This window comes from Electrophorus electricus, chromosome 4, assembly GCF_041902795.1.
Source record: "Electrophorus electricus isolate QZ-2024a chromosome 4, ASM4190279v1, whole genome shotgun sequence".
NCBI lineage: Eukaryota > Metazoa > Chordata > Actinopteri > Gymnotiformes > Gymnotidae > Electrophorus > Electrophorus electricus.
Genome location: NC_137500.1, coordinates 39,112,501 through 39,139,885, shown reverse-complemented (window position 1 = coordinate 39,139,885; position 27,385 = coordinate 39,112,501). Strand labels below are relative to the sequence as shown.

At 38.5% G+C, this 27,385-nt stretch overlaps 2 protein-coding genes across 21 annotated transcripts in view; both read right to left on the bottom strand.

Annotated features, from left to right (window-relative positions):
• Nucleotides 1-23,585, bottom strand: part of neb (nebulin) — a 59,605-nt gene extending 36,020 nt beyond the window's left edge. For 17 of the 19 annotated variants that reach the window (XM_035520077.2, XM_035520074.2, XM_035520082.2 and 14 more), the window contains exons 1-56: nt 23,499-23,585; nt 22,560-22,671; nt 22,088-22,150; nt 19,269-19,340; nt 18,164-18,280; nt 17,844-17,951; nt 17,550-17,654; nt 17,294-17,398; nt 17,097-17,201; nt 16,716-16,820; nt 16,195-16,299; nt 15,927-16,034; nt 15,381-15,497; nt 14,531-14,632; nt 14,324-14,431; nt 14,067-14,171; nt 13,875-13,973; nt 12,868-12,972; nt 12,661-12,768; nt 12,428-12,541; nt 12,093-12,290; nt 11,717-11,824; nt 11,363-11,461; nt 11,062-11,166; nt 10,832-10,939; nt 10,425-10,736; nt 10,048-10,254; nt 9,789-9,893; nt 9,589-9,696; nt 9,193-9,504; nt 8,891-9,097; nt 8,692-8,796; nt 8,422-8,529; nt 7,933-8,244; nt 7,639-7,845; nt 7,444-7,548; nt 6,953-7,060; nt 6,525-6,836; nt 6,231-6,437; nt 4,877-4,981; nt 4,674-4,781; nt 4,259-4,570; nt 3,957-4,160; nt 3,778-3,882; nt 3,431-3,538; nt 3,025-3,336; nt 2,723-2,926; nt 2,545-2,649; nt 2,207-2,314; nt 1,801-2,112; nt 1,499-1,702; nt 1,306-1,410; nt 1,065-1,172; nt 591-902; nt 305-508; nt 55-159 (exon numbers count right to left, since the gene is read on the bottom strand). In XM_035520077.2, the coding sequence (XP_035375970.2) occupies nt 55-159; nt 305-508; nt 591-902; nt 1,065-1,172; nt 1,306-1,410; nt 1,499-1,702; nt 1,801-2,112; nt 2,207-2,314; nt 2,545-2,649; nt 2,723-2,926; nt 3,025-3,336; nt 3,431-3,538; nt 3,778-3,882; nt 3,957-4,160; nt 4,259-4,570; nt 4,674-4,781; nt 4,877-4,981; nt 6,231-6,437; nt 6,525-6,836; nt 6,953-7,060; nt 7,444-7,548; nt 7,639-7,845; nt 7,933-8,244; nt 8,422-8,529; nt 8,692-8,796; nt 8,891-9,097; nt 9,193-9,504; nt 9,589-9,696; nt 9,789-9,893; nt 10,048-10,254; nt 10,425-10,736; nt 10,832-10,939; nt 11,062-11,166; nt 11,363-11,461; nt 11,717-11,824; nt 12,093-12,290; nt 12,428-12,541; nt 12,661-12,768; nt 12,868-12,972; nt 13,875-13,973; nt 14,067-14,171; nt 14,324-14,431; nt 14,531-14,632; nt 15,381-15,497; nt 15,927-16,034; nt 16,195-16,299; nt 16,716-16,820; nt 17,097-17,201; nt 17,294-17,398; nt 17,550-17,654; nt 17,844-17,951; nt 18,164-18,280; nt 19,269-19,340; nt 22,088-22,129 (8,184 nt within the window). In that variant the 5' untranslated portion in view covers nt 22,130-22,150; nt 22,560-22,671; nt 23,499-23,585. Of the gene's footprint in view, nt 1-54; nt 160-304; nt 509-590; nt 903-1,064; nt 1,173-1,305; nt 1,411-1,498; nt 1,703-1,800; nt 2,113-2,206; nt 2,315-2,544; nt 2,650-2,722; nt 2,927-3,024; nt 3,337-3,430; nt 3,539-3,777; nt 3,883-3,956; nt 4,161-4,258; nt 4,571-4,673; nt 4,782-4,876; nt 4,982-6,230; nt 6,438-6,524; nt 6,837-6,952; nt 7,061-7,443; nt 7,549-7,638; nt 7,846-7,932; nt 8,245-8,421; nt 8,530-8,691; nt 8,797-8,890; nt 9,098-9,192; nt 9,505-9,588; nt 9,697-9,788; nt 9,894-10,047; nt 10,255-10,424; nt 10,737-10,831; nt 10,940-11,061; nt 11,167-11,362; nt 11,462-11,716; nt 11,825-12,092; nt 12,291-12,427; nt 12,542-12,660; nt 12,769-12,867; nt 12,973-13,874; nt 13,974-14,066; nt 14,172-14,323; nt 14,432-14,530; nt 14,633-15,380; nt 15,498-15,926; nt 16,035-16,194; nt 16,300-16,715; nt 16,821-17,096; nt 17,202-17,293; nt 17,399-17,549; nt 17,655-17,843; nt 17,952-18,163; nt 18,281-19,268; nt 19,341-22,087; nt 22,151-22,559; nt 22,703-22,780; nt 22,915-23,498 lie in introns of those variants that run through there. The other 2 variants (XM_081713717.1, XM_035520075.2) reach the window with 2 other exon arrangements.
• Nucleotides 23,586-26,407: 2,822 nt separating this feature from the next.
• arl5a (ADP-ribosylation factor-like 5A) overlaps nt 26,408-27,385 on the bottom strand; it is an 11,583-nt gene continuing 10,605 nt past the window's right edge. For both annotated transcript variants that reach the window (XM_081713716.1, XM_027012662.3), the window contains one exon: nt 26,408-26,931. In XM_081713716.1, the coding sequence (XP_081569842.1) occupies nt 26,803-26,931 (129 nt within the window). In that variant the 3' untranslated portion in view covers nt 26,408-26,802. The remainder of the gene's footprint in view (nt 26,932-27,385) is intronic.

Below are 27,385 nucleotides of genomic sequence, written 5' to 3'. Positions count from 1 at the left end.
GGTTAAACTGTAGTTGACTCAGCTCTAGGACCATGACTAGGGTATGAAACTTACCAAACTGTAATTAATCTTGTTCTGTTTTGCAAGGACCACCTCCAATGTGTCTGGCATGATATGTATCTTAGTTTTGTCACTCTCCCAAGCTCCAATGTAATTTTTCTGTGGAGTGAAAAAAACACATTTAAATACATCAGAATATACATTCAAAGATGGAAATGCAATTGAAAGGCTAACAGAGTACATAAGCATCACAGAGCACTGAAAGAATCATTACAGTGTGCAGCAGTGTTTCTTGAAATACTACCTTGTTCATGATTTCATTATTGGCTTTAGCTAAAACCAATGGAATGTCTTGAGTTGTGCTTGTAAACTTGAAGTTGCTTGGGTGCTGACGATACAGTCGTTCACTCAGAGCATCTCCAGCTTTCTTCACTTTCTCAACATCGATTGAGCCAATAGGAACCCATCCCAGGCCTTGTAGCCACTTCAGATCAGCCTTATACATCACCTAAACAAACACAATCATAAGGAACATCAAGGAATGACAATGAACTACATGATGTTTCAAACTAATTTACAAATATACGTACATCACTCTGGAGGTCATAGACCTGACGGGCATGGACAACATCATTGGAGTCTGGCAGGCAAGTCCAGTTATGGAGGTAAGTTCTGTAATTGGCATCGTTGACTTGGATCTGATTTTTCTTTGCCAGTTCAAATGCCAACATATCCACAGGTAGATGAAACTTGGTCTTTGATTGGTTGAAGTCCTTCTTGTATAGGGCATCACTAGCAATCCTAGCTGAGTTCAGGGCCAACATAAGCAGTGGGTCATCACGGATACTGAGGGCTCCGATATGGTGACCAACTTGCTTACGATATCCAGCTTTATACTTGTACTATCATAAGAAAGGTTAACAGACAGCAGAAAGAATATAAATTCTTAAATTGTTAATTTATCCATTATAAGTCATTAAATCCGTGAAGAAAATGCAACGGAAGACAACAGGATATAGTGTTATATTTATTAATTATGTTGATATGACACGAAAAACACTTACATCACTGACGATATCTCTGGATGCCTTGGCTGCTTTGATAGACATGGCATCAGCACGCATATCATAGCCCTTCTTTTTAGCCTCCTCATTAGCAAGCTTATAGAGTTTCTGTAAAAAAAGTAATAAAACACACTATTATATATGTAACAGAACAGACAAGAGCTACTGTTCTGGAAATGCAGATAAAGCTGATGAGCAATTCCTCAGCAGCTCAATGTAATGTAATCCATGTATGACTTACCTCACTGTAGTTTATTTTGTTTTGTTTTGCATGAAGTACTTCAATTGCATCTGGCATGATGTGAATCTTGGTCTTATCATTCTCCCAAGCTTGGACATATGATCTCTGTAAGAATGTATTTAACATTACATTACAGAATGAATGATTATTTCATAAAATAATTCTGCATATTTTATGTTGGTGCGACACTTACCTTGTTCATGACATCATTGTTGGCTTTAGCCAAGACGAAAGGTATGTCCTCAGTCGTGTTTGTAAACTTGAAGTTGCTTGGGTGCTGACGATATAAACGTTCACTCAGAGCATCTCCAGCCTTCTTCACTTTCTCAACATCAAGTGAACCAATGGGGACCCATCCCAGACCTTGTAGCCACTTCAGATCAGCCTTATACACAGCCTAAAAAATAGAGAAATATAAAACTCAATGACGGAAAATCATGTTAATGACCGAATCAGTAGACACACAAACTCCTGTCCAAAATAAACATCACTTACATCACTCTGGAGGTCATAGACCTGACGGGCATGGACAACATCATTGGAGTCTGGCAGGCAGGTCCAGTGGTGCAGGTAAGTTCTGTAATTGGCATCATTGACTTGGATTTGATTTTTCTTTGCCAGTTCAAATGCCAACATATCCGCTGGGAGATGGAACTTTGTCTTGGATTCATTGAAATCCTTCTTGTACAGGGCATTACTAGCAATCTTAGCTGAGTTCAAAGCCAGCATGAGCAGTGGGTCATCTTTGATACTCAAAGCACCAATGTGGTGACCAACTTGCTTACGATATCCAGCCTTGTACTTGTACTATAAAGGATGTAAACAAGTTGAATGTATTTTAAAATATTCTAAGTAGACTGATACACAACAAACAAACATCTGTGTTGTTCAGAACACTCACATCACTAGCAATGTCCCGGGAAGCTTTTGCAGCAAGAATAGGAATGGCATTAGCCCGCATGTCATAGCCCTTCTTCTTGGCCAGTTCATTAGCAAGTTTGTATTGTTTCTGAAAAAAGGAGCAAAAAAATTGTTAAATTCATTCATACAAAAAAAAAGCGATTTTTTTGAAGGCTTTGACTTCATATATTTGTGCTGTTCAAGACTTCATATTAGTCAACAAATCATGGTCTCATTTTGGGTATAATTAATGGCTAATAATGCCTGAAAATCATGTTTCATTAAAAATGTATATATGTGAGGAGCAGCTGCTTCCAGAACAAAGTAAAGTGGATTGACCTCACTGTAGTTGACTTTATTTTGTTTTGCAAGGACCACCTCCATGGTATCTGGCATGATGTGGACCTTGGTTTTATCATCCTCCCAGGCTTGAATATAAGCTTTCTGTTAGAAAAGAATAGCAGTTAAAACACCAGTGATTTTGTCTGGAAAAAAGAAGAAAAAAGAGAGCAATTACCTTGTTCATGATGATATTGTTGGCTTTAGCCAAGACGAAAGGTATGTCCTCAGTCGTGTTTGTAAACTTGAAGTTGCTTGGGTGCTGACGATATAAATGTTCACTCAGAGCGTCTCCAGCCTTCTTCACTTTCTCAACATCAAGTGAACCAATGGGGACCCATCCCAGACCTTGTAGCCACTTCAGATCAGCCTTATACACAGCCTAAAAAATAGAGAAATATAAAACTCAATGATGGAAAATCATGTTAATGACCGAATTAGTAGACACACAAACTCCTGTCCAAAATAAACATCACTTACATCACTCTGGAGGTCATAGACCTGACGGGCATGGACAACATCATTGGAGTCTGGCAGGCAAGTCCAGTGGTGCAGGTAAGTTCTGTAATTGGCATCATTGACTTGGATCTGATTTTTCTTTGCCAGTTCAAATGCCAACATGTCCACTGGGAGATTAAATTTGGTCTTGGATTCATTGAAATCCTTCTTGTACAGGGCATTACTAGCAATCTTAGCTGAGTTCAAAGCCAGCATGAGCAGTGGGTCATCTTTGATACTCAAAGCACCAATGTGGTGACCAACTTGCTTACGATATCCAGCCTTGTACTTGTACTATAAAGGATGTAAACAAGTTGAATGTATTTTAAAATATTCTAAGTAGACTGATACACAACAAACAAACATCTGTGTTGTTCAGAACACTCACATCACTAGCAATGTCCCGGGAAGCTTTTGCAGCAAGAATAGGAATGGCATTAGCCCGCATGTCATAGCCCTTCTTCTTGGCCAGTTCATTAGCAAGTTTGTATTGTTTCTAGAAAACAAATTAGCAAACAAACAAAAATACTACATTTATTCAAAGATAAAAACAGTGATTTTTGGAAGACATTGACTTTATGGCTTTGCTTTGCTCAAAAATTCACATTAGTCAACAAGTCACAGGCTTATTTTGGGTATAATCTATATATGACATTTATCACCTGCAAATATGCTTAATATAAAAGCTGATATGTGAGGAGCAGCTGCTTTAAGAACAAAGTAAAGTGGACTGACCTCACTGTAGTTGACTTTATTTTGTTTTGCAAGGACCACCTCCATGGTATCTGGCATGATGTGGACCTTGGTTTTATCATCCTCCCAGGCTTGAATATAAGCTTTCTGTTAGAAAAGAATAGCAGTTGAAACACCAGTGATTTTGTCTGGAAAAAAAGAAGAAAAAAGACAGCACTTACCTTGTTCATGACAATATTGTTGGCTTTAGCCAAGACGAAAGGTATGTCCTCAGTCGTGTTTGTAAACTTGAAGTTGCTTGGGTGCTGACGATATAAACGTTCACTCAGAGCATCTCCAGCCTTCTTCACTTTCTCAACATCAAGTGAACCAATGGGGACCCATCCCAGACCTTGTAGCCACTTCAGATCAGCCTTATACACAGCCTAAAAAATAGAAAAATATAAAACTCAATGACGGAAAATCATGTTAATGACCGAATCAGTAGACACACAAACTCCTGTCCAAAATAAACATCACTTACATCACTCTGGAGGTCATAGACCTGACGGGCATGGGCAACATCATTGGAGTCTGGCAGGCAGGTCCAGTGGTGCAGGTAAGTTCTGTAATTGGCATCATTGACTTGGATCTGATTTTTCTTTGCCAGTTCAAATGCCAACATGTCCACTGGGAGATGAAACTTGGTCTTTGATTGGTTGAAGTCCTTCTTATACAGGGCATCACTTGCAATCTTAGCTGAGTTCAAGGCTAGCATGAGCAGTGGGTCATCACGGATACTGAGGGCTCCGATATGGTGACCAACTTGTTTACGGTATCCAGCCTTGTATTTATACTGCATAAAAATTAAAGTTTACATTAATGTTGCACACATTTAAATCAATAATTCAATAACATAGATAAATAATTTGTTCTGTACTGATAAGAAAAATACTTGCATTGCTGGCAATGGCTGTGGATGCTTTGGCTGCCAGAATTGGAATAGCATCAGCACGCATATCATAACCTTTCTTCTTTGCCAGTTCACTGGCAAGTTTATACAATTTCTGAAGAAAGAAAGAAATTGTGAGAAGTTAGTCATAGTTTAATAACCCGGATTTGAAATCAAAACACGAACAAACTGATGTTATGGATTACTAACCATACTGTAATTGGCTCTGTTTTGACGTGCCAGAGTCACATCCATTGCATCTGGCATGATGTGAACTGATGTTTTGTCATTATCCCAGGCCTCCGTGTATTTTTTCTGTGAAAGAAATGCTCTAGTAAGTTTTCAATGCAATGGCAATAAAATAAATATTCCTAATCAATTCCCAGTGTGTTTCTGTTGTACAAGAATTGTAAAATTACATAGCAAAAATACTGGCCTAAAAGTTAAGGCAAAAAGCAGATCTGCAAGCAAGAAAAAAACTGCTAAACAGTTGTCAAATTGAGCGGGGGAAAAAAGAAGGAATGGCGATGAGTTTTGCCTAGTCATTGTGCTAACTTTTCTTTGAGAAGGATTGGGGATAAGAATGTGGGTGTTGCATCCAGTTCAGATGCCCCTCAAATTCGCGTTCAAAGAAAAAAAAAAACAAAAATCCGTGCTAAGAACAAAAACATGACGTTCACGAAACATTTTATCTCGTTTGTCAAGCATATAGGCGTTGAACAATACAAGAAGCACTGTGATTAAAAATATATTTATAGTACAACTATTTCCTGTATTTCTTCCTTTCACGAAAAGTCAGTTGTGCAACGTTTTTATCTCAGCATCGTGTAAAAATAAACGCGGACATTTTCTGATTCTGTCTAACAAAACAAAACAAAAAACAAAAAAAGGTTTGTTGAAGAAACAGTCATATTTTCAGAGTACACTCTTAAATCGTGATGGGGACAAACTCCGCCATTTCAGAAAGTGGTGGACCCTAACGCACGCTTGCCTGGACCTTTGTCGAGGTTTGTATGAACGCTGATGGCTAAAGGCCTCTTTTTGATTGCTGACCCAGACTATGATATAGCGAGGAAACATTTGTGAGGTTTTTGTGATGGAGTGTTTGTATTGAATTAAATTGAATTGTCTTTATAAAGTATATTTAAAAATGGAAAAATGGAAACGTTTGGCACTGTTGCTAGGTAGAAACCGCGGGTTTGATCGTTACTGCTGCAGTGCAGCGGCACGCGCAGCCTAGTCTACAAGTTCACACGGATTAGAACGTCTTCTCGCACGCGGCGCGGTGGAAATAAACTTAATAAATCAAAATGGTTTTAGTTGTAAGCCTTTAACAAGCTCTCAGTACGGGGAGACCACTACAGCTTATGAATCATTTCAACTTTTGCATAATATCCTTTCAATAAATGGAAGCAGTTTTAAAAAACTAAAAAAGTAAATCGCTCCTTATTAATATGTTTATAAATTGTTTAGCATTCCCAACATTTTAATGACTCTTCAAAAATCCCCATGTCATCATATCTCAATGTTAAATGTACCAAATTAAAAGACCTAAATCAATTACCTTGTTCATGATCTGGTTGTTGGCAGCAGCTAGAGCCAGGTCCATGGAGTCCATGGGGATGTGGTGGCTGTATTTGGAGGGGTGAGTGCGATACTGCGTCTCACTCTGTATACGTCCACCGACCTTGGCAGTTTCAACTGCTAACGATCCGATGGGCACCCAGCCAATGCCTTTCACATAGCTGTTGTAGTCATTCTTGTACTCAACCTGTACAACATTATTTGTAGAGAGGTGAATTGATTTTCACTAATTCATGTTTGCACACTGTCAATAAGGAAAATAAAGTTGACTCACATCACTGGCGATGGTATTCATGTTGCGAGCCAGCGCGATATGCATGGCATCAGGGAGCAGGGTGTAGTGGTGGAGAGGCTGCTTGTAGCCTGTGTACGTCTGAATTGTAGATGCCTGCTTAGCTTGTACAACACTCCACATGTCGACAGGGGAGTGGTACTTCAGCTTAGCCTTGTGATAGTCCTTCTTGTAGTTCCTGTCACTCTGGATCTTGGCCACATTCATATAGTGCACCAGCAGAGGGTCATCCTGGAGACTACGGAAGCCAACATGGTGGCCTCTGGCCTTCATATAATTCAGTTTGTACTTGTACTGCAATAGAATAATAGCTTTATCAATAACAAGTATCTTTATACCAAACAGACACTTAAGTATATAAATGCAATGGGCATATGCACATCAAAAAAGAATAAAGTTGATAAACATACATTACTGGCGATATCTCTGCTAGATTTGGCCGCCTTTATTGAAATAGCATCAGGTTTGAGGTCATAACCCTTCTTATTCAATTCCTCAAGGCCAGCTTTATAGAATTTCTGGAAATGCACAAGAAATGTGAGAAAAAATGCTGCTGGCAAAAAAGGAAAAAGGTATGTCATCTGATTTCTGCATTGTATGAGCGTTAAATAATGCCAAGCTCAGTTCATGAAATCCACATTCATTTTTATTGATTTCTATTATGAACCACCTTTTGGTTTTCAGAAAAGAAGTAGCAAAACAGTTAGATTATGGCCAAATATATGACTTAAAGTTGCCAGAATAAGTACCTAAATATATTAATTAGCCTGAAAACATAGAAATTGTTTCAAAAAACAGAATTACCATTTATAGCTCTCATTATCACCTTAGCAAAATAAATGGCAATTAAATGTATATTATGAAATATTATTAAAAATGGTTTTCTGATTTATGATCTTACCTGGCTAATATTTATTGCATTGGCCTTGGCAAGGAGAAATTCAGGGCTGTCGGGCATCACGTGTACTTTGAGCTTGTCTGTGTCCCATGCAGCAGTATATGCTTTCTGCAATGAAACAGATGAAAACAGGTTTTTGGAGAGTCACACAATCTCTTCTCCTGCAAAGACATAGGAATACACACAAGTCCAACTCACCTTGTTCATGATCTGGTTGTTGGCAGCAGCTAGAGCCAGGTCCATGGAGTCCATGGGGATGTGGTGGCTGTATTTGGAGGGGTGAGTGCGATACTGCGTCTCACTCTGTATACGTCCACCGACCTTGGCAGTTTCAACTGCTAACGATCCGATGGGCACCCAGCCAATGCCTTTCACATAGCTGTTGTAGTCATTCTTGTACTCAACCTGTACAACATTATTTGTAGAGAGGTGAATTGATTTTCACTAATTCATGTTTGCACACTGTCAATAAGGAAAATAAAGTTGACTCACATCACTGGCGATGGTATTCATGTTGCGAGCCAGCGCGATATGCATGGCATCAGGGAGCAGGGTGTAGTGGTGGAGAGGCTGCTTGTAGCCTGTGTACGTCTGAATTGTAGATGCCTGCTTAGCTTGTACAACACTCCACATGTCGACAGGGGAGTGGTACTTCAGCTTAGCCTTGTGATAGTCCTTCTTGTAGTTCCTGTCACTCTGGATCTTGGCCACATTCATATAGTGCACCAGCAGAGGGTCATCCTGGAGACTACGGAAGCCAACATGGTGGCCTCTGGCCTTCATATAGTCTTTCTTGTATTGGAACTTTGAACACAGTAGAACAGCAGTAAGAAACTGAACATTGTATTAAATGACTCATTAAATCATTAGAATATTTAGAAACTGACCCTTTTGTAAATTAAAGTATACCATAAATATCGTCATAAATACCTGGACAAATTTCTTCACACAAAAGATGAATATTTATTTTTAATTACTTACGTTGCTAGCAATGTGCCTTCCTTGTTTGGCAGCTACTATAGAAATAGCATCAGGTTTCATGTCATATCCTTTAGCAATATCTGTGAGCCACTGAGATTTGTAGTGTTTCTGCAAGAAGGAAAAATATGTTAATATTCACAATGTTTCCACAAAATGGCTAATTTGCTAGAGTAGCATTAGGTACTAAGTTATTTCACAAAGCATATGGAAATTCAGTTTAAATTGTCTGAATTAAGACAGTTTGAATTAAGTTATAATAGTCTGAGTTACCTGACTGATGGTCTGGGCATTATATTTGGCCTGGAGAAACTGTGGGCTGTCTGCTGGTAAATTGTAAGTGTGCATGAATTTCTCTCCAGAAGCTTTGTAAGCAGCCTGTAATGGCAGAGAACATAACATAAATGAACCAGAGAAATGCAAATTTAATTTAGATGAAATAATTATTGTTGACATTCTGAAGCATCCTTACAGGATTGATCTGCTTAGAGTTTTTCATGGCTAAGACCATGTTAATCTGGTCTGTGAGACTGGTGAACTTCAGTGTGCTAGGATGAGTTCTGTAGGCCTTCTCATCCAGAGCAGCCCTGGCCGTCTTTGCCTTCTGTACATCCATGGAACCAATGGGAACCCATCCTGCTCCCTTGTAGAAGTTGTTGTAGTCTGACTTGTAAACATTCTGGTAAAAACAAGAAGGGGATGTGTGAAATAATCATTTAGTTTTGACAGTGTATTTCAATAAATTACATGAAAGGATGTTTAAAATGGACGCACATCACTCTGGATCTCCATCATGTTGCGGGTGAGATTGATATGCATGGCATCAGGGAGCAGGGTGTAGTGGTGGAGAGGCTGCTTGTAGCCTGTGTACGTCTGAACCGCAGACGCCTGCTTAGCTTGTACAACACTCCACATGTCGACAGGGGAGTGATACTTCAGCTTAGCCTTGTGATAGTCCTTCTTGTAGTGCCTGTCACTCTGGATCTTGGCCACATTCATATAGTGCACCAGCAGAGGGTCATCCTGGAGACTACGGAAGCCAACATGATGGCCTCTGGCCTTTTGGTATTGAAGCTTATACTTGTACTGCAAAAAGAACAGCATTTAAAATGTTAAAACAGTTCTGCATCGTATCTTGTATGTACGTGTACGAAGGGTGAATTTACTAACATCGCTGGCGATATTCCGAGAGGATTTGGCAGCGACAACTGGAATGGCATCCTCTTTCACGTGGTGCCCTTTAAGGAGGTCCTGCTTGTGTGCGTATGTGTAATAGGTCTGCAAACAGTAAAGCGTTGAAATATTTTAAATGTATATAAGTTGATTCAATATGTGTTTTCACTTTCATGTATGACATTCAGCGTTCTTACCTTGCTGACATTGGCAGCATTGTACCTGGCTTGCAGAAGCTCTGGTGTATCTGGAGGGAGGTGGTAAGTGTGCATGAACTTTTCTCCACTGGCTTTGTACAGTCTCTGAAAAACAAGGGTCATGTGATACTTCTTCCTGGTCTTATCCTGAAAAGTCCCTCAAATATCTGGCATCACGTTGCACCTTATTTCTTAGGCATGGTTGAAAATACCGCTAAAACTTAGAAAGACAAAAAGCATGAGTGCAGGGGTTACGCACGTCGCTTAGCTGCAGGGCATTCACTTTCGCCTGCTCCATGACTGGGGTGCTGGTAACGCTGGTGAACTTGATGGTGTCCGGATGCTGCCTGTACTTTTTCTCATTGAGAGCAGCAGCAGCGGTCTTGGCTTTCTCCACGTCTAATGAGCCCAGGGGGACCCAGCCTATACCTTTCACGTAGCTTTCATAGTCCAACTTGTAGTTGTACTGATAAAAAAGAAAAGAAATAAAGCATGTGTCATCTTACTAATCTCAGATTTTCTACTCAATAAAATTGTGCTAATTTTCCAGACACATTAATCTAATCTAATCTAATTCAGATGTAGTTGCTTCTAATCTAATTTACTTATGGGTCCACTTGGTGGTGAATGTCTTACGTCACTAGCAATAGTGCTCCTGTTGCGGGCCAGCTCGAGGTTCATTGCATCTGGCAGAAGTGTGTAGTGATGGATAGGTTGTTTGTAGCCTGAGTAAGTCTGAACCGCAGACGCCTTCTTAGCGTGTGCAACACTCCACATGTCGACAGGGGAGTGGTACTTCAGCTTAGCCTTGTGATAGTCCTTCTTGTAGTTCTTGTCGCTCTGTATCTTGGCCACATTCATATAGTGCACCAGCAGAGGGTCATCCTGGAGATTACGGATGCCAACATGGTGGCCTCTGGCCTTCATGTACTCTTTCTTGTACTGGACCTAAAGGCATAGTAAGTAAATATTTTTGAGCCAGTGTTTTGTGTGATGACCATGTTCTGTTTGATCATAAGGGGAACAGGAAGAATGGCACGTACATCGCTAGCTGCATGTCTTGCAGCCTTGGCCGCACGAACCGGGATGGCATCAGCCTTCATATCATAACCCTTTGAAATAAGATCCTCCCATCCCAGCTTGTAACATTTCTGAACATGGAAAAAAAAACAGTGTTGGCAGAGTTTTTAAATGAAACAAAATGTTCTCAGATTCATAAATAAATGGATGAAGGTGGAGTTTCCCAACCCAAACATCAGAGATGTTTACATACATTGCTGATATTGTAGGCATTGCACTTGGCCTGGAGGAATTCTGGGACATCAGGGGGTAGGGCGTATTTTTGAAGGATTGCCTCAAGGCCTTTCTTGTAGTGCAGCTAGAGTGGGGTAGACAAATCACAGGCAGTGCAGTGAAATCATCATTGTGCTCCATATTTACAACAACAAAACCATTATATTCGTTATCTGATAATGTGATTTTGTGGAGGGAAGAATATAATATACAGTGTGTACATTGTGGAGCACATGGGTTTGAGCAAAGCGCTGAATTGTGATAGGATGATAAGTGCTTACATCACTCCTGATGAGCTGGTTGACCTTAGCTTGCAGCATGACAGGGTGGTCATCAATAGAGGTGAACGGCACGGTATCTGGGGGTTGCCTGTATTTTTTCTACATTAGGAAAGAAAAAGAAAAGCAAATTAGTAGTCGGTAGGACACAGAGGACACCGTTTTCCATTTAAGATTAGAATGGACAAGTAACTTATTTTTTGACTTACAATGTAAAAGGTAAATTCATATCTAAATAACAATGAAACAAATGTTTGTTCATAGGCAGTCACTATGGGCTGGTTGCGAGTATCTGCTAAGGGTGTTGACTAGGAATCTGCTACAACACCACAGAGGATAAACGCTTGGCAGCCATACCTCACTTAGGATCTCTCCAGCTTTCTTGGCTTTCTCGACATCCAGTGATCCAAAAGGCATCCACGGGGCTCCTTTGGTGTAGTTATTGTACTCAGACTTGTACTCATTCTGTAGTTTGGGAAGGAACATAATAAAACAAAACAAAAATAAAATCAGTTACCATAAGATCAAGTCTATTTAATTTTTCCCATGAGACAACTGACATGGAAAACCAATATTTTCTATTTCTAAATACAAACTAAACATTCACACAGGGTGCACAGAAACACACTGCAGTCCTCCACTATTAGAATTCAGCCAAAAACTTTAAACAAGCTTTTTTTCTTCTTTTTTTCTGCACACGTATGTCCCGTAAGGGCAGGTTGTGGACACTTACGTCACTCTGGATCATGTTGGCTTTTTTTGCAAGGTCCAGTGCCACACTGTCAGGTGGTAGGAAGTAGCGGTTGATGACGCTCTTGTAACCAATCATGCTAGAAATAGCCTGAGCCTTCTTTGCTAGCGTGACAAGCATCATGTCCAGTGGGGCATGATACTTGGTCTTCAACTTCTCATAATCTTTTTTATACTCGCGCTGTAGAAATTGATATTTCACATGGTGAATAGTCTTATCATGAGACTAACAGTGAAATATAAGAGATTTCATAAAAAGGCAAGAGGATAACCATTCAGAATGTCTGTGTTGTCACTATGTGTACAGGTAGTCCTCACCTCACTCTGGATCTTAGCAACATGGACTGAGTGCATGATCTTTGGGTCATCCTGGATGCTGAGGGCCCCAACCATGTGTCCTTTGTTTTTCTCATACTCCTTCTTGTACTTCACCTAACAGGACAGAAGGGGCAGCCTTGGACATGGACCGTACGCATCAACAGACCCTCACGCCAACGTTCAGTTCAGTGCTGGTGAATTCACACGGTGTGCATGCAGAGCTGTCCACTTACGTCACTGGCTATGTTGGTGTGAGCACGGGCAGCAAGGATGGGGATAGCGTCACCTTTCACCTCAAACTTTCTCGCTTTTGTCTTTTCCCATTCAAACTTGTAACAAGTCTAAAAATACAAGAATAGATTCCAACATAAAAATGGGACATTTTACATTGCACCATTCATGCTAAAATTTGTAGTCAGAATATGGGGGTTAATACTTACATCACTCAGGTTATAAGCATTAACCCTAGACTGGATGAAGAAGGGGTAATCAGGGGGCAGGTAACACTTGAACTTATCCTGTTCATACTTTGCCTTGTAGTTCAGCTGAAAATTAAACATGTAGAAAGTAAGCAAAATCACATCTATTTACATACATTTTGGTACCAGTCTATTAAGGATCTTGATGATGGTTTATATTCATTAGAATTGTTATTTATTAAAAAAATAAACTTATTCTTTACTGAACTTTTTGATGTTTGAAGTTTTGAGATTTTTGGACTAATTATTCATTACATTTTAAAGTGTGAATTTCCAACCTCATTTCACAATATAAAAAGTAAACTTAATTCATTCAACTTTATTATTTTTACCCTAAATAAACCAAAACTTCTCAAATAATTCACACCCATATTATCTAAATGTTAATAATACACATTTGTGCTACAGAATTTAGAATGTAATGCAGAGAACAGAATACCTTTTAACTTATAATAGAAATTTGAAGGCAGTCGTTGGGGTAGTCATTAATCATCTATGCATGCTGTTGTTGTGGAGTGTTTTGTATTTGTAATTTTGCTATAAATTAAGCTGTAGATCTGTATAATTTATTTACGTTATTTACAGAGATGGGGCTACTCTTCTAAAGAGGAGAATGGCCAGAATCTGTGTCATGGCTAGACATGAACTACTGCCATTTATCTGAAACAAACTACTAAAAGTAACCACATCAGTTTTTTATTATGTTTCTCCGGAGTTTGAATGTTAAAAACTACATAAGAACTACCTAAGAACAGCTTTGTAGAGCATTGTCTTGTCTGTTTCATTCTAAGACATTTCTTGTTGGAGTGTAACAGTTTTTCGAAGCATTTTGAATACATTTGGTATTGACCAAATAATACTCTAGAAGGCATTCAGTTTGTGTTGACTGAGAATGAAACCTGATATGTTCATGCTATGACAATGAAATATTTGACAAACAACTGTGAGAAATTTTATGAGATACATACATCGCTCAACTGTTTGGCATTGATAGCAGCTTGTACTTGGACAGGTGAGTCCATTACTTGTGTAAACTTCACTGTATCTGGGTGTTGCCGATATTTGTTCTATAAAGGGAAAAATTACAGTTAGCTGTCATGTATAAATAACCTCCGTATTGTATCACATTAGATCAATCCTGCTGCAGTTGGCAAACTCACGTCTTTACACTGTTCCAGTTTTTTAGTAGCTTCGTATTCGGGTGTCATCGTTTGCGGGAAGAAACACCTTATCTTCATATCATCGTAATCAGCTTTATAATTTTTCTGAAAGTGATCAGAAGCAAAATAATACAAATTATTATTAAAAATAACAGGAAATCATGCAAAAATATTCAAGAGAAGGCTGGAGGTTAACTATTATTTAATAATATCAGGTTAAAATAGCTTAAATAACTTTCACCTTGAAAATGACTTACTTCACTCTTTAACTCCTCCACATTTTTGCAGTGAACCATGTAAACATCTTCATAACTGCCAATATAGCGACCCTTCACCTCGGTGTCATACTTCTGTTTATAGTGTACCTTTAAAGAGCCAGAAGACCAAATGTGTGATATTTACATCATTAACATCATTGTCTTTTTTGATTCCTGACAGCACCGCATAAGCCACGCGACACTCACATCACTAAACTTTTTGAGGACATTGTCCATCTGGAACTTGGGGGTATCACAGTAGTTGATGCTTGAGCCTCTTGATTTTTCATAGTTATCTTTATATACTTTCTAAAAATAACAAAAAGAACGATGTTAAAAATGTGCAAATAAAGACCATTTGGAAACAGTTTTGCAACTTTATAGACAGAGGCTATAAACGTGTTAACATTACTGAAATACAAATCAATTTATGATAATAATTCAAAGCTTTGTGTTGGTTGAAACACGATGCTAATGTTTAAATATTTCTCAGCTCAATTTAAAGTAAAATATTCCTTAACTCACTTTTATATTACATTTGGTTGACACTTTTGGCCATCAGGAAAGTAAATGTGCTTAAATAAATAGACGTTTAAATTAACTTATGTTATCAACATCAACAGCAGAAGGATGCTGATGTTCTGATTTTCACAAAAGATTTCTAAACTAAAAATTGAATTATTAGCTCTGAGCCAACGGTAATGATTAGCACCACCTGCTGGACAAAACAGTGTGTGTGTGTGTGCGTGTCCGTGTGTGTGTGCGTGTGTGTGTGTGCGTGTATATATATATTTGCAGTTATTTTTTTCTGCATTTACTCCCTGAAATCATCTTCAGATAGGTATATTTTTCTGAAATGTTGTTTCTCTTGAAACTGCTGTACTTTACTACAAACTCTTGAAACTGCTGTACTTTACTACAATTTAGAATCTCTCTGTAAATATGTGTGGTGTGTTTGGTGTGTGTGTGTTTTGTGCGTGTGGTTATGTGTTTATGTGTGAGTGTATGTATGTATATCACTGATTCATTATCACAGTAAACAAACATGTAAGCATACATCACTCAGGATGGTGCCAGCGTATCTTAGTTGTCTGAGGAGGGGGTTTTCTGTAGCAGGGAGAACGTTGTAATCAGAGACTGCTTTTTTCTGTTCATATTCCTTCTTGTACTTAGTCTAAAAAGGGAGAGATGAGAAATAAATCATCTGTCGATGCACAATGGAATGTGGCTTACACAGATGCAGGGCTACATATAATCATAGCAAATTATTAAACATTCTGTTTTCTGCATTCCAGCTCCGTGAGTGCTGAAGCACTCCTGCTGCACTGTCCTTGTTCATTTATCACAATAAGCATCTAATTAATCCAGGCTGTCCTTTGAATATCTGAATAGCTGCATGGCAAACAATTATACGGTAGTTTCTTGATCTGTTTTAAGTCAAAATACTTAAAACAAACAAGACTACCTAATGAGAAAAGCAATCATTTTCCTGGTGGTCACACTGAAATGGTACAAATATTATACTTATCTAATTTTATGTTTATTTGTTATTTTCATGAACATGCATGAAAATAAAGAAGATATATAAGCACTTCAAACTCACCGTGCTTGCATTGTCACCAGCCTGCTTGTTAACAGCGTATGTTGGTGTTTCTGTTTGCATGAAATAAATTTGGTCTTTCATGTCTTCATAAGCAGCAGTATATTTTTTCTGAAGAGGTGGTTGGAGAGCAGGAAAGTAAGAGGTCAAAGCATTAGCAGAATACCTGATTGTACAACGGATTAGTGAAGGGCAGGAATTGGTTACAAATTACACAATCTTGTAAGAGCTTCCTTTAAGAAATGTCAGATTCATTTGGCCCATGACTTACTTCACTTAAATTATCCATGACCATCTTTCCAACTGCAACGTCAAAGTAAGGGGTTTCACACCACTGGCCCTTGACATTCTTGTTGTAGTCCTCATGATACTTGATCTACAAATATTAAAAGTATTTCTTAGTAATTCACAAGTGACCATTAATATATACATTTACATGTATAAATAATTTGGCTTTTGTGGGCCGTGCTTGGATATTGTGTGTTCTACTCAAGTCTAATGCCTTCTTATAATGTCAGTGGGCAGGTGGTGCTTATCCATGTCCATCTCTGAGGAGGACAGAGCGTCACATATGCGCGAGTGTGTGTCGAGCGAATAGTCTTTCCCTCTCTGGATTCATGTGGCTCAGTATAAATATGGACCAAGGAAAAATAGGCAGCTAACATTAGCACCCTGCAGGCACTATCTTGGAGCCTTTCTAGTATTACTTTAAGATTACAGTTGAACTTTTTCTTTTTCACCAGAAATGGATGTCTGTGCATGACTGTCTATTTACTCGTCTTGTCTACTTACGTTGCTACGAATGGCAAAGTTTTTCTTGGCCAGTTCCATTTCTGGGGGCTCCGCCAGGGGGGTATACTTGGCCTTGCGCTGATCATGACCCTTCTTGTATTTGATCTATGGGGAAAGATGACAACTAAAAATATGCAGAGTAGAAGTACCTGTCACCTCAATTCACAGCATAATTTAAAAATACATCATAGTTTACTGATTTTTAATACTGAAAGAGTTATATAAATTCACACTAATATTTTAATGGCATCAGCATCCTCGAGTTGTTTCTGTTGCCCCTAATTTTAGCGTTTATTACTTTGCATTTTCCAAATTCTATTAGCGAAACAAACAAATCAAATGAGTGAATACAACTAATAGAACTGAAAATTAAAAACTTACATCACTGAGCGCCTCCTGCGCCTTGGCCACTCGGCGAAGTTCCGGGCTGTCGCTGTACGGGTAGAACATGGTCTTGTCCTCGTCCCAAGCCTCTGTGTATAATTTCTGATAGAGATATTGTTCGATTAGAGGCATAACTAGCTTGCAAAGGCAGGTTAGCAGCAGGTTCCCAGTTCATAGAGCTGTAGACGTCCTACCTTGCTGTAATTAGCAGCATTCTTCACAGCTAAAACAAGTTCAGGAGCGTCGGGGGGAAGTAAGTACCTATCCTTGGTCTCATCCCATTTCTGTCTGTACAAAACCTGAGAAGAGACATAAAAGCAAAGGCTAGGCTCTTCTGGTAGGGGAGGGTCTTTAGTAATTAGTGCCAATAAGTACACGTGAAAAAACATAAAAAGGAAAAAGCTGAAATCATATGCAAATAGTTAACTGTTTGATACAGGTTGCACTTACCTTGCTGATGAGTTCAGAGACATGCTTCACGTGTGCAACTTCACGAGCTTCGCCATCGTAGAGGCTGGCGGTCTTAGCCTTCAGTCCCTCCATACGGTATTTCACCTGGAAATAACAACAACAAAAAATTAATAAACATGATTTAATGATAACTGACTTTTACCAGTCCGGCATAACAAAAAACACTTACTGAAATAAGAGATGGCATGACTATTGTAGACCAAACAATGGTAAATTGAAATATGCCAGTTGCAGGCTGATCAGCTGGACGCCGCAGGAGATCTGGCTCCTTACCTCGCTGAGCTGCTCCTGGGCCTTCTTGATGCGGATCATCTCAAGTGTGTCACTTGAAATGTTGTAGGGTTGCCCCTTAGACTTCTCATATTCCTCTCTATACTTGTTCTACAAAAGCAGAACGCAGGGTTAAGTGGATTGATATAATCTCTAGCACCACACATATACGCCTGCACTCACCCTTAAGGTTTGGCATATTATATATACTCATATATGATGTAAATAATATAATAAACTTTAAGAGAATAACAGCATTGTTTTTTGTTTTGATTTGCATTTTTTTTGTTTTGTTTTGTTTTTTTCATGGGATTTTTCCATACGTGGCTGTACTGGTCAAGCATCTTCTGGCTGTGTGCCAGGTAAGGGGTCATGAATTTAGAGGTGTCCAGTGTGGCCTTTCTCCTGCCCTTGCGAACAGGAATGTCCTCATGTCCGGCCTATAGGACCACAAAAAGAGACAATGAGGTATTAGACATCCAGGTATGAGTGTCCCTGTGAGTTACAACATATATCACAACATATATGTAGCATGACTTTTAACTAACCACAATACTGTAGTTAACACTGTGTTAGCATTATGGTTTTACTTTTCAAATCTGAATGATTCATGGAAGCTTTTATCATTGAAAGCATCATCATCTAATTTAATAAACTTACCTGCAATGCTCAGTACAAATAAAATTACTCTGTACAGGTTTTAATATACAGTGCTAAATTCATCACAATTTTCTTACAACAGTTTGACTAGTTTGAACAAACATGCTAATGTAGCTAATTGTGAATAAAACTTAGTTGCAGCAAGTTTGCTGAATGTTACATGTATAATAATAATTGTCATTCATTACTAAAAACATTAATATGTTTAAGAAATGTCACGGTCTATAAGGTTATTGGCTATTATGTTATTTGCTAATATGCTGCCAGCTGGTACAATGAAGCGCATATGAAGAGATCAATCAAAGAGCGCGATCTCTATATAAAGTCACAAGCCTTATATCACTCACATACACATGGATACATGCAAAAATAATTAAACAAATGAACAAATACAAAAACAGAAACAAACTGCATGCAAAAAAACCCACATGAAAAACAGAAAGTCTCTTCAGCTGTCAAAACTTACTACAATTCTCCCTTTTTACTTTATCCTGACTGGTCTGAGTGGCTAGAGCAAAATGTAGGCAGTGGACACTAATACCAGATTCCAGACTGGACTCAAAATCACACATTTGTTTAGAGGTGAAATTCTTTTTTGTTGATATACAATAACAACCTGTTTAACCCACTGCCTCATAGCGATGAGAATGTTACTGAGTTGATTTCCAAACTTGGATATGAGTGGCGTGAAAAAGCCCTCATGCCATGCAAAACAGTCAGCACAGTGAGCGTCTGCCTCCTCGGGGGACGCTGGAGGGCGATCATTACCTCTCCGACTTGAGACTGGTGTGAGGTGTAGGAGGTCGTGGTAGTGGGGCCTGTCGAATACTCCTCATAAAACTATAAATACAGGACAAACTCTGGGTTATGAAAAGAGAGCTCACAGATGCCAAAACTCAAGTGAAAACATGTGTCCCACGGTTTTTTCCAGCTCATTTTCTCTTAAATATTTAGAAATTGAGTGATAAGAATTTATATACATGCAGGGCATCCAAATGATTTAGTTTATTTAAATTAATTATTGATTATTTAGATTATGTTTATTTTATGAAATTCATACCCTATTATGGTCATACTTTCAAAAATGTTTTTAGACCCAATACAGCCTTAATTATATAATCAGCCCTCACTGGTAGAGCTGAAGACCTCTTTGTATTTTCTGTGTAGTTCTCTCAAAAAATAATCTACTTGCTATATCTTTATGACAGTTTATTTGAAATGGGTAGCACTAATATTGATTACTTAATCAAATTACTGATCAATACACTTCAAATACAGTGTAATTATAGTAAGATTGGTTTGCTCTACTGTTTATTATCAGGGCTGTTTTGCCGAGGGTAAAAACATCTTTTATTTAGGCTGATTTAGGTTGTCTATCCAGGACAGCATGCTATATTAGACTGTCTGCTTTGACTGACAGAGCCGTATGACTCAGTCACTGAGAACATCTAAGCACCTCGATGAACTCACTTCTATTACTGTTTGTGACTAAGTTATTGTCATGGTGGTACATAGAAACAGTGCATCAGAGAATAGATTCCAGTTGACTCCAACACATGTGTTTGAACTGCTTATACCTGAAAAAATAACTGGTCACATGAATGTGCTTTCATGTTTTTGCTATCCAGTTGGTAGCCATATGACTAAGTTTATAGTTGTCTATTCAGTTAACCCATAAAATTGTCATCATATTGACCTCTGGGTGACATCAATTAATTATAATTGCAATCTGAAGCATTATATGCTACTTAGGCAGCTATTATATTGATAATAACTAAGCACTACAGCTGCCTTAACTAATATTAGTAAATTGCACCATTCGTATTGTGAAAAAGCTGAATGTTTTCAGGTTTGTAAATAGAGCTGGAAAGAACACGCAGGACATAGGTGCTTCTTCATTCAGACCTATGGGATTGTAGAGATACATAAAGCGGTGCTAGTTCCCTTTCTGAACCTGGAGTGTAGATTTGCCCCTCTCTGGCCCATTGCGGGTATCTTTTTCCATGAGAACTGCCCCCTGCCGTGATGTCAATGGCTGGACGACCACATGAGTGTGATTTACAGCATCTCATTTCCCTCATTGAGAGTCTGTAGCAGACGTGCACGTCTATATTTGTATCTCCTGCAGGAATGACCCTCGTCTAAGCTGAGCACTCCCTGTTACCTTAAGGGTGGAAACGTATAGCACAGATTTAAAGGTATGGCAACCATTTAAAACTCTACAAGCACAACTATTACTTAGGAGAATATGCTGTATAAGTGACAATGAGTAAATGACTTTAAATGTCAGAACAATAACCAATATAGCTCTTACATTCCATACATCTGATGAAAGAAGCCTTTTCTCTGTATTTTAATGAACTTTTTCTGAAGTGTAAAGTGAATGTAAATAAAATCAACAGTGAAACCTGAGTCTACATCATTTTATCTTTGATGTTGGATTTTAAAACAAGATGGTGATTTTAAAACAAGATGTGGTAAAGCTAAAATTCCTGGTTGAAGCATCATTAAAGGGTATCTCTAAAAGAATATAAACAGATACTCCATGAGATTCTGCTCCTATAAAACATCCACAACAGAAATTAGGTAAAATGTAGAATATTAGTTCACAAGAAAATTTAAAGTGTCCACCTTATTTCTTAATGCCATTGAACATTCTTAAAGTTTTGACCATACATAACAGACATTAAGACAAAAATATGGGAGCAGGTGTTTCGACATAGTTGAGGGTCTACAAGCTTCAAGTAGAACTCCAACAGTCCCAAGAGATTAAGTTATTTCAGGAAAAAGCAACAAACCTGCTATTATGGAACTTCATTAAGGTTCTTTATTAATAATGATCTAGACAATGTACAGAATAAAATTGCACTTGTTCTTCTTGTGTAAAATGGCAGCTCTATGTGAAGCTTGCACTGTGTCTTTGCACACTGAACAGAATGTAATCCCATTGTTATTATAATGGTTTCACAGCATGCATGTGAATATCATATCTAACAATGGTTGCTTCCATTCAGATTTATATCAGAAAATGCTTTTAACGAGTCATGTCATTAAGAGCAAACTTTATTCTCGGGTTATATTACAATCATGACCATCACTGACATGTTGCAGATGCGTTGGTAATTACTAAATAGGGTAAGTGGGCTGGGTTTGATAGATACCTAGCAAGTTGATGTGGTAAAGTACAGAACTAAAATGTTTGTACTTGAGAGGGGAGTTTTGAATTAAAATACATGACTGAGGATACATATGGAAATTTTATACAGAGGTTATTTACTGCACTAATGGGTTGTGCTGAGACTCCCAGCTTACTGGGAGGAGGTAATCTGACATGAGATCTGATGCTGCCATGGATACCAAGGGAAGGTCATATTGAACTGCTGACTGTGGTTATGTCAGAGTTCAGCGCATTTTCCAGTGCACCAGCAGATCCATGACAGAGATTGTGTGTGGACATGAGAAGAGCACTGTGACCACATGGTTCCACTTACGTGCAGAACAGTAGGAGATGTAACTGTGTACATCACTATTACCAGTAGCACATAGCTACAAGATACACGTAACTATCATGAGATGATGTGTCTTACCTCTTCCTCATACTCATCATCATACTCTTCTTCACTGGCCATCACGAAACACTTTCAGTGGGTCTACAGTCAGATACACAAGTGTTATGATCAGCTTCACTTTGTCACATCCATTCTAAATCTTCTTATATTTGGATATGAAATATATCCAATAAGGTTTATAAAATTAAATGAGCAAGTGAATCTCACAGCTTAATTTCTATCCTTACTGTCAGCTGAAGGACACGTACACTTACATACACACACACACACACAAAAACACACACACACACACACTGAGAACAGAACATGAGCTTTTAATTAACTTCCAGGAGCAAAGGAACAAAGATGCAAATAACATGTTACTGAATAATTATCATTCATTATTAATGACTTTTATGCTCAATTATAATTATTTACTTATAATTAATACTTACATATAATCATAAGTATTAATATAACACTATGTTTTCTACAAGACGTTCATACATACCTAACCAAAGAAGGTCCAACAGTATTTCCAGTGACCTTGCAATAAGAAAGGTGCTCACTTTCCATCAACTAGGGTCCCAAACTGATATTCCACTTAATGTATTCCTGCAAACCTACAGACAGAAAAAGATGCGTCACAATTCCCTTGTTTTGCAAAAAAAAAAAAAAAAAAGAAGAAGAAGAAGAAGAAGAAGAAGAAGAAGAAGAAGAAGAAAGAATTACAGGCTTAGCCTGGGCACAAAAAGGCACAACAGGATAAATGGAAAGTGTCTGTTAGAACGTTTGGCAGGCCTCAGTCACCCAAGAGCCCTGATAGTGCCACAGCTCCTGGATGAAGCTTTGCAACAGCTGCTCCTAGACGATCTAGCTATTTGTCATGTAAGTTAATGCCACAGCCTGATTGGCTAGCTTTGTTTAGCTAGCAGAGCTGCAATGCCTTCTGAGGCTGCAGGATAAATATAGGACATCTTACTAACTACCCTTTTTTAGCACCAAACTCACAGAACTTGACATTTTTATATATATATATATATATATATATATATATATATATATATATATATATATATATATATATATATATATATATATATGCTTTTCCGCTCATTTCATTGGAAAGATTGAAAAGAGAAAGAGGTTGTGATGCAAGCAACTCCTGTCCAAGTAAAAATGTGCAACAGATAGTGTTCCAAAAAATGGATGTATAAATTCCAGAGAGAAATTCCAGCATCAGGATATTTGCATCTTTGGGAGTTCTGGTAATATCGCCCAATCAGACCAGGTAGAGCAAAGGTTCAAAGCAGACTGTGCCTCAAGGGGTCAACCCTCGGCATCACTTCCATCCAGTGGCATAGAAGTATAGAAAATCCAAAGGCCATGCAAAGCAAGTTCAAGAGGGAAAACAGAACCTGTGTTCAGTTTGTTGACTTTCTTTGCTTACCGGTGACTTTACAGTTATAGCGTTTCCCAAGCTGCCAGAGCCTCCCCAACTCTTCCCTCCTGAGAAACGCTGGGCGACAGCTCACAGCTGCAGCCAGACTCCAGTTATCATGTGCCCCCACCAGCCAATCAGAGGACACCGTTCTCAGGTTTCAGCAGCTAAATATATGCTAGTGATGCATTCAGGAAGGAGCACCTGTTCAGCAAATCCAGTGATGTACAACTATGCAGAAAGAAAAATGAGGAAGAATAGACAACTAACACGCTGTTTGTGGAGTGAAATATAGATGTCGCAATAGAGAGATTAGAACTGATTAGTTGTTTTCTTTAACGGAGAAAAGGTGGGGCTACACAGATAGGGAGATCTTCTTAAGAAGAAAACCTAGGGAAAACTGATGATGTCATTGGTTAATGGCCAAGAGCAATGATCCCCTAAGATCAGGCCAAAGCAAAAAGATTGACCTGTGTAACACTAAAACTTATACATGCACATAATAGTGACTCATAAGAATGAGTTTAAATGAATACAAATGCAACATGTTAAACATTCACAAATGCTGCAGTGTTTTCTTACTTGTACTTATTTCATAAGTGCAAATTCATTGACTCTGCATACCATCATTTCTTCATTTCATGCCAAATGAATGGTGGACCCAATTAGTGGTTGACAGCATATAGAGCCACACTTAAAAGCTACAGACATTAAAAAAAAAAAGTCATTGTTTATTAAAAAAATGTTCAATCTTCTATTACATTGGCTTATGGTAAGGCAAAATAGGTGCAGCTGGAAAATTTGAACTTTTTATGAATAATTACCAAAATAATTACCACTGAGACTGATATTTGGTCATCTATGATGCCCAAAACTTGTCATACTGTAAAAGTTACTTCAGTGTCAGAGTAGTATCTCAGTACCCTCATTAGTACAGTATGTATGCTAAATCAAAAAATATCACAGGAGTTATTTTTAAATAATGTGGAAGGGGGACACCATTGCAGTTTGGTAAAGAGGGTATCTCTCAGAGAGGGTAGCCCAGCTCCTAACAACCAGCTAGTGAACAGTCTGGATCTATTACCACATTATGAGCCAGGTGACACGAAGAAAGAAGCATCTGCATTTTTCTCCTTGATGCACTCTGAGCTGTATGCACTCAAGAGTCTGTGAGTGCCAACCTCCCCATTAGCAGTTCCGGGCTAGAGATGTTTGAATGGCAGTAGCAGCTGTGAGCTTCTCATCTCTCTTCTGGAGTGCTCTACCTTCCCTTCGGACTCTCACTTGTCCAGAATGCTGTAACATCAGCACTCCAGAAGGAGGTAGGCTACATCGGTGGTTCTGTTTCCTATTTAACATCAGTGTCTAACATCGTGCTGTGAGCTCTGTGAAGGTGTGAAGGTGTTAATAGACTGAGATACACTGCCCTTAGCCTTCATTCATGCCTTAAGACTTCAATAAAGCACCAATTTCTCTCTGCTCAGTTTCTGTAGTTTTGGAGACTCAATAAGATAAGATTCATATTTATTAATCTTATCTGCTCTCAATGAAGCATTTCTAACATCTCTCACACAGTGAAACAGTTGCTTGCCAACCAGTGAGGTAAACTAGCCTAAATACAGACTGCAGGGAAGAAAGAAGGCATGTTTATTAACGTCACAGGATGACACAATGAGAAGGGCCATCACCCTCCGTCTACACGAAGGGTGAACATATTCAAGTGTTCAAGTCAGAAGAAAAACAGACATCCCTTCATTACATTCAACCTGCAGATCATTGATATCATTTCCATTAAATTTAATCTTGTCTTTCATTTACTTGAAGGGGATCATATAGGACATCCTGTTGCCTGTATACCTTTCAGCTTACAACTAAATTAGTCTAACGATTTCAATTCATTTTTTCCACCTGCACAATTATTGGCCAGTAGATGAGGGTAATTCATATCAATGTTACTGATAGTCTGCCATATTCTGACACCCATTCTAACACAGCTGCTATATTCACATGTCACTTAAGTCACTGGCATTCAATGATTGACCTGTTTTTCACCACATGGCAGGTGTAAACCTGGATGTTTTTATTATGTACATTAATAAATACTTTACATTTAGAAAAGTAAAGACTAGCAGGTACTTTGTGAGACCACCGTGAAAGGTTGCATTGCCAATGATGCAACATAGGCTTTCCTAAGCATTGAGTGTATATATATATGTAGTACCATTCAGATACAGTATACAGGTTTATTAATTTAACATGTACAACCTTTTTTGTTGCTCAGTTTCTGCCTCTCACTATAAACAATACCAACAAAAGCTTGATTCATTGCATCATTATTTATATTTAAACACATATCTGTTAATGTTTTTCACATATAGAAAATGTAAATCTGCTGTAGGAAGTATTTGTTCATGAATGAGGCCAGTGGAAACAGGGGAGAAGTGTGTAGAGAGAGTATTGTTAGTCAGTCTTTCAGAATAGGTAGTTACAAAACATGTCAGAACTCACAAACTGGTCAAAGCAAGAATAGCAGCCTAATAGGTAGAAGGTATTCCAAACATTTCTAGGCCAGACATACAATAAATATAACTCCATAAATCTTTCCTTTGTATTTCTTCACTTAATCATTTGTTATAAAGAACAATTCCTCAGTGCCAACATCTTGAGAAAATCATTGAAATATAATTAAAATATAAACAGATCATAATCCTAGTGGTTGTGAAGAATTAGAACCCAAACACTTATCCCATATTACCATTTTAAGCTACAAATGAACTCAAAGCATGCACTGAAACAATGCAATATCCCCTAGAGGTGGAAAAAAAAAACCCAAGCAATTGCATCTCATTGAGCATTCCACTGCACTAACAAAATGCAAGTGACTGAAAGCAATATGTGAAGTGACAAAACATCAGTCGTGATGGATAAAAACACTTTATTTAACATTTTTACATAAGTGCAGAGTCTCTCCTCGCATGATGACTTTCACGCCCTGGAAACAGAGAGGTTGATATGCAGGCACAAGGTTAATGTAAATACTGGACTGTACATAGGGCAATACTACATCAGACAGCCAGGTGACGCAGGGCCCAGCACAGACGGAGTGCCACTCAGCTGCACATCCTCTTAGTCCAAGGGCTCCTCCACATCTCTCCTTTTGACTCTTTACAGGGCAACCATGCAGGAAAAACACGGAGTTTGAGTTTATGTGGTTTTGCCAACCCTGACACAGTTAGCTGAAGGTTGTTCACAGATCTCAGTGAGTCGTAATAAATTAAATCACACAAGTCCTGGTGACACTGCTTAGTCACCTTCACAGTGAGTGACAGTCAGCCTCCGCACAAACGGAGGAGAAAACGTGTGTGAGCAAACGTTCTGTGATAGGGTCAGAGGTCATCTCACTCGTAGTCGTGACATCATCCACTCCAGTCCCTGACAGAGCCTATGAAAAGAGTATAAATGTCTAATTTCAGTGTTTTATTACCCCATAAATCACAACATGCTTTGGCAGATAATGCGTGTTACACAACTGGACTCTGAACATGAATGGCTTCAAAACCAATCAACTTATTTGACATTAAACCATTGAAACATATAGGACAGTTTTAGTCATACAAGTAGGTTCAATGGTTTTTTTAAACATACAAACAAACAAACAAGTAAATCACCCAAACAGACCAAGTGTACAATGGCAAATCTGCATTCACATCTGTGTATGAATAACCAGCCAACTATTGACTATTATGCAAAATATCAAAATCCTCTAAATCTTTTTACAACCCAAAACAGACATGAGTCACATTTATTGTTCATGGCTATTGTTTTCAAGAACTACCACCAACTGAACTGAATGCTAATTTGTTTAAGATGAGACTTGGAGCAAAACACACACGGCC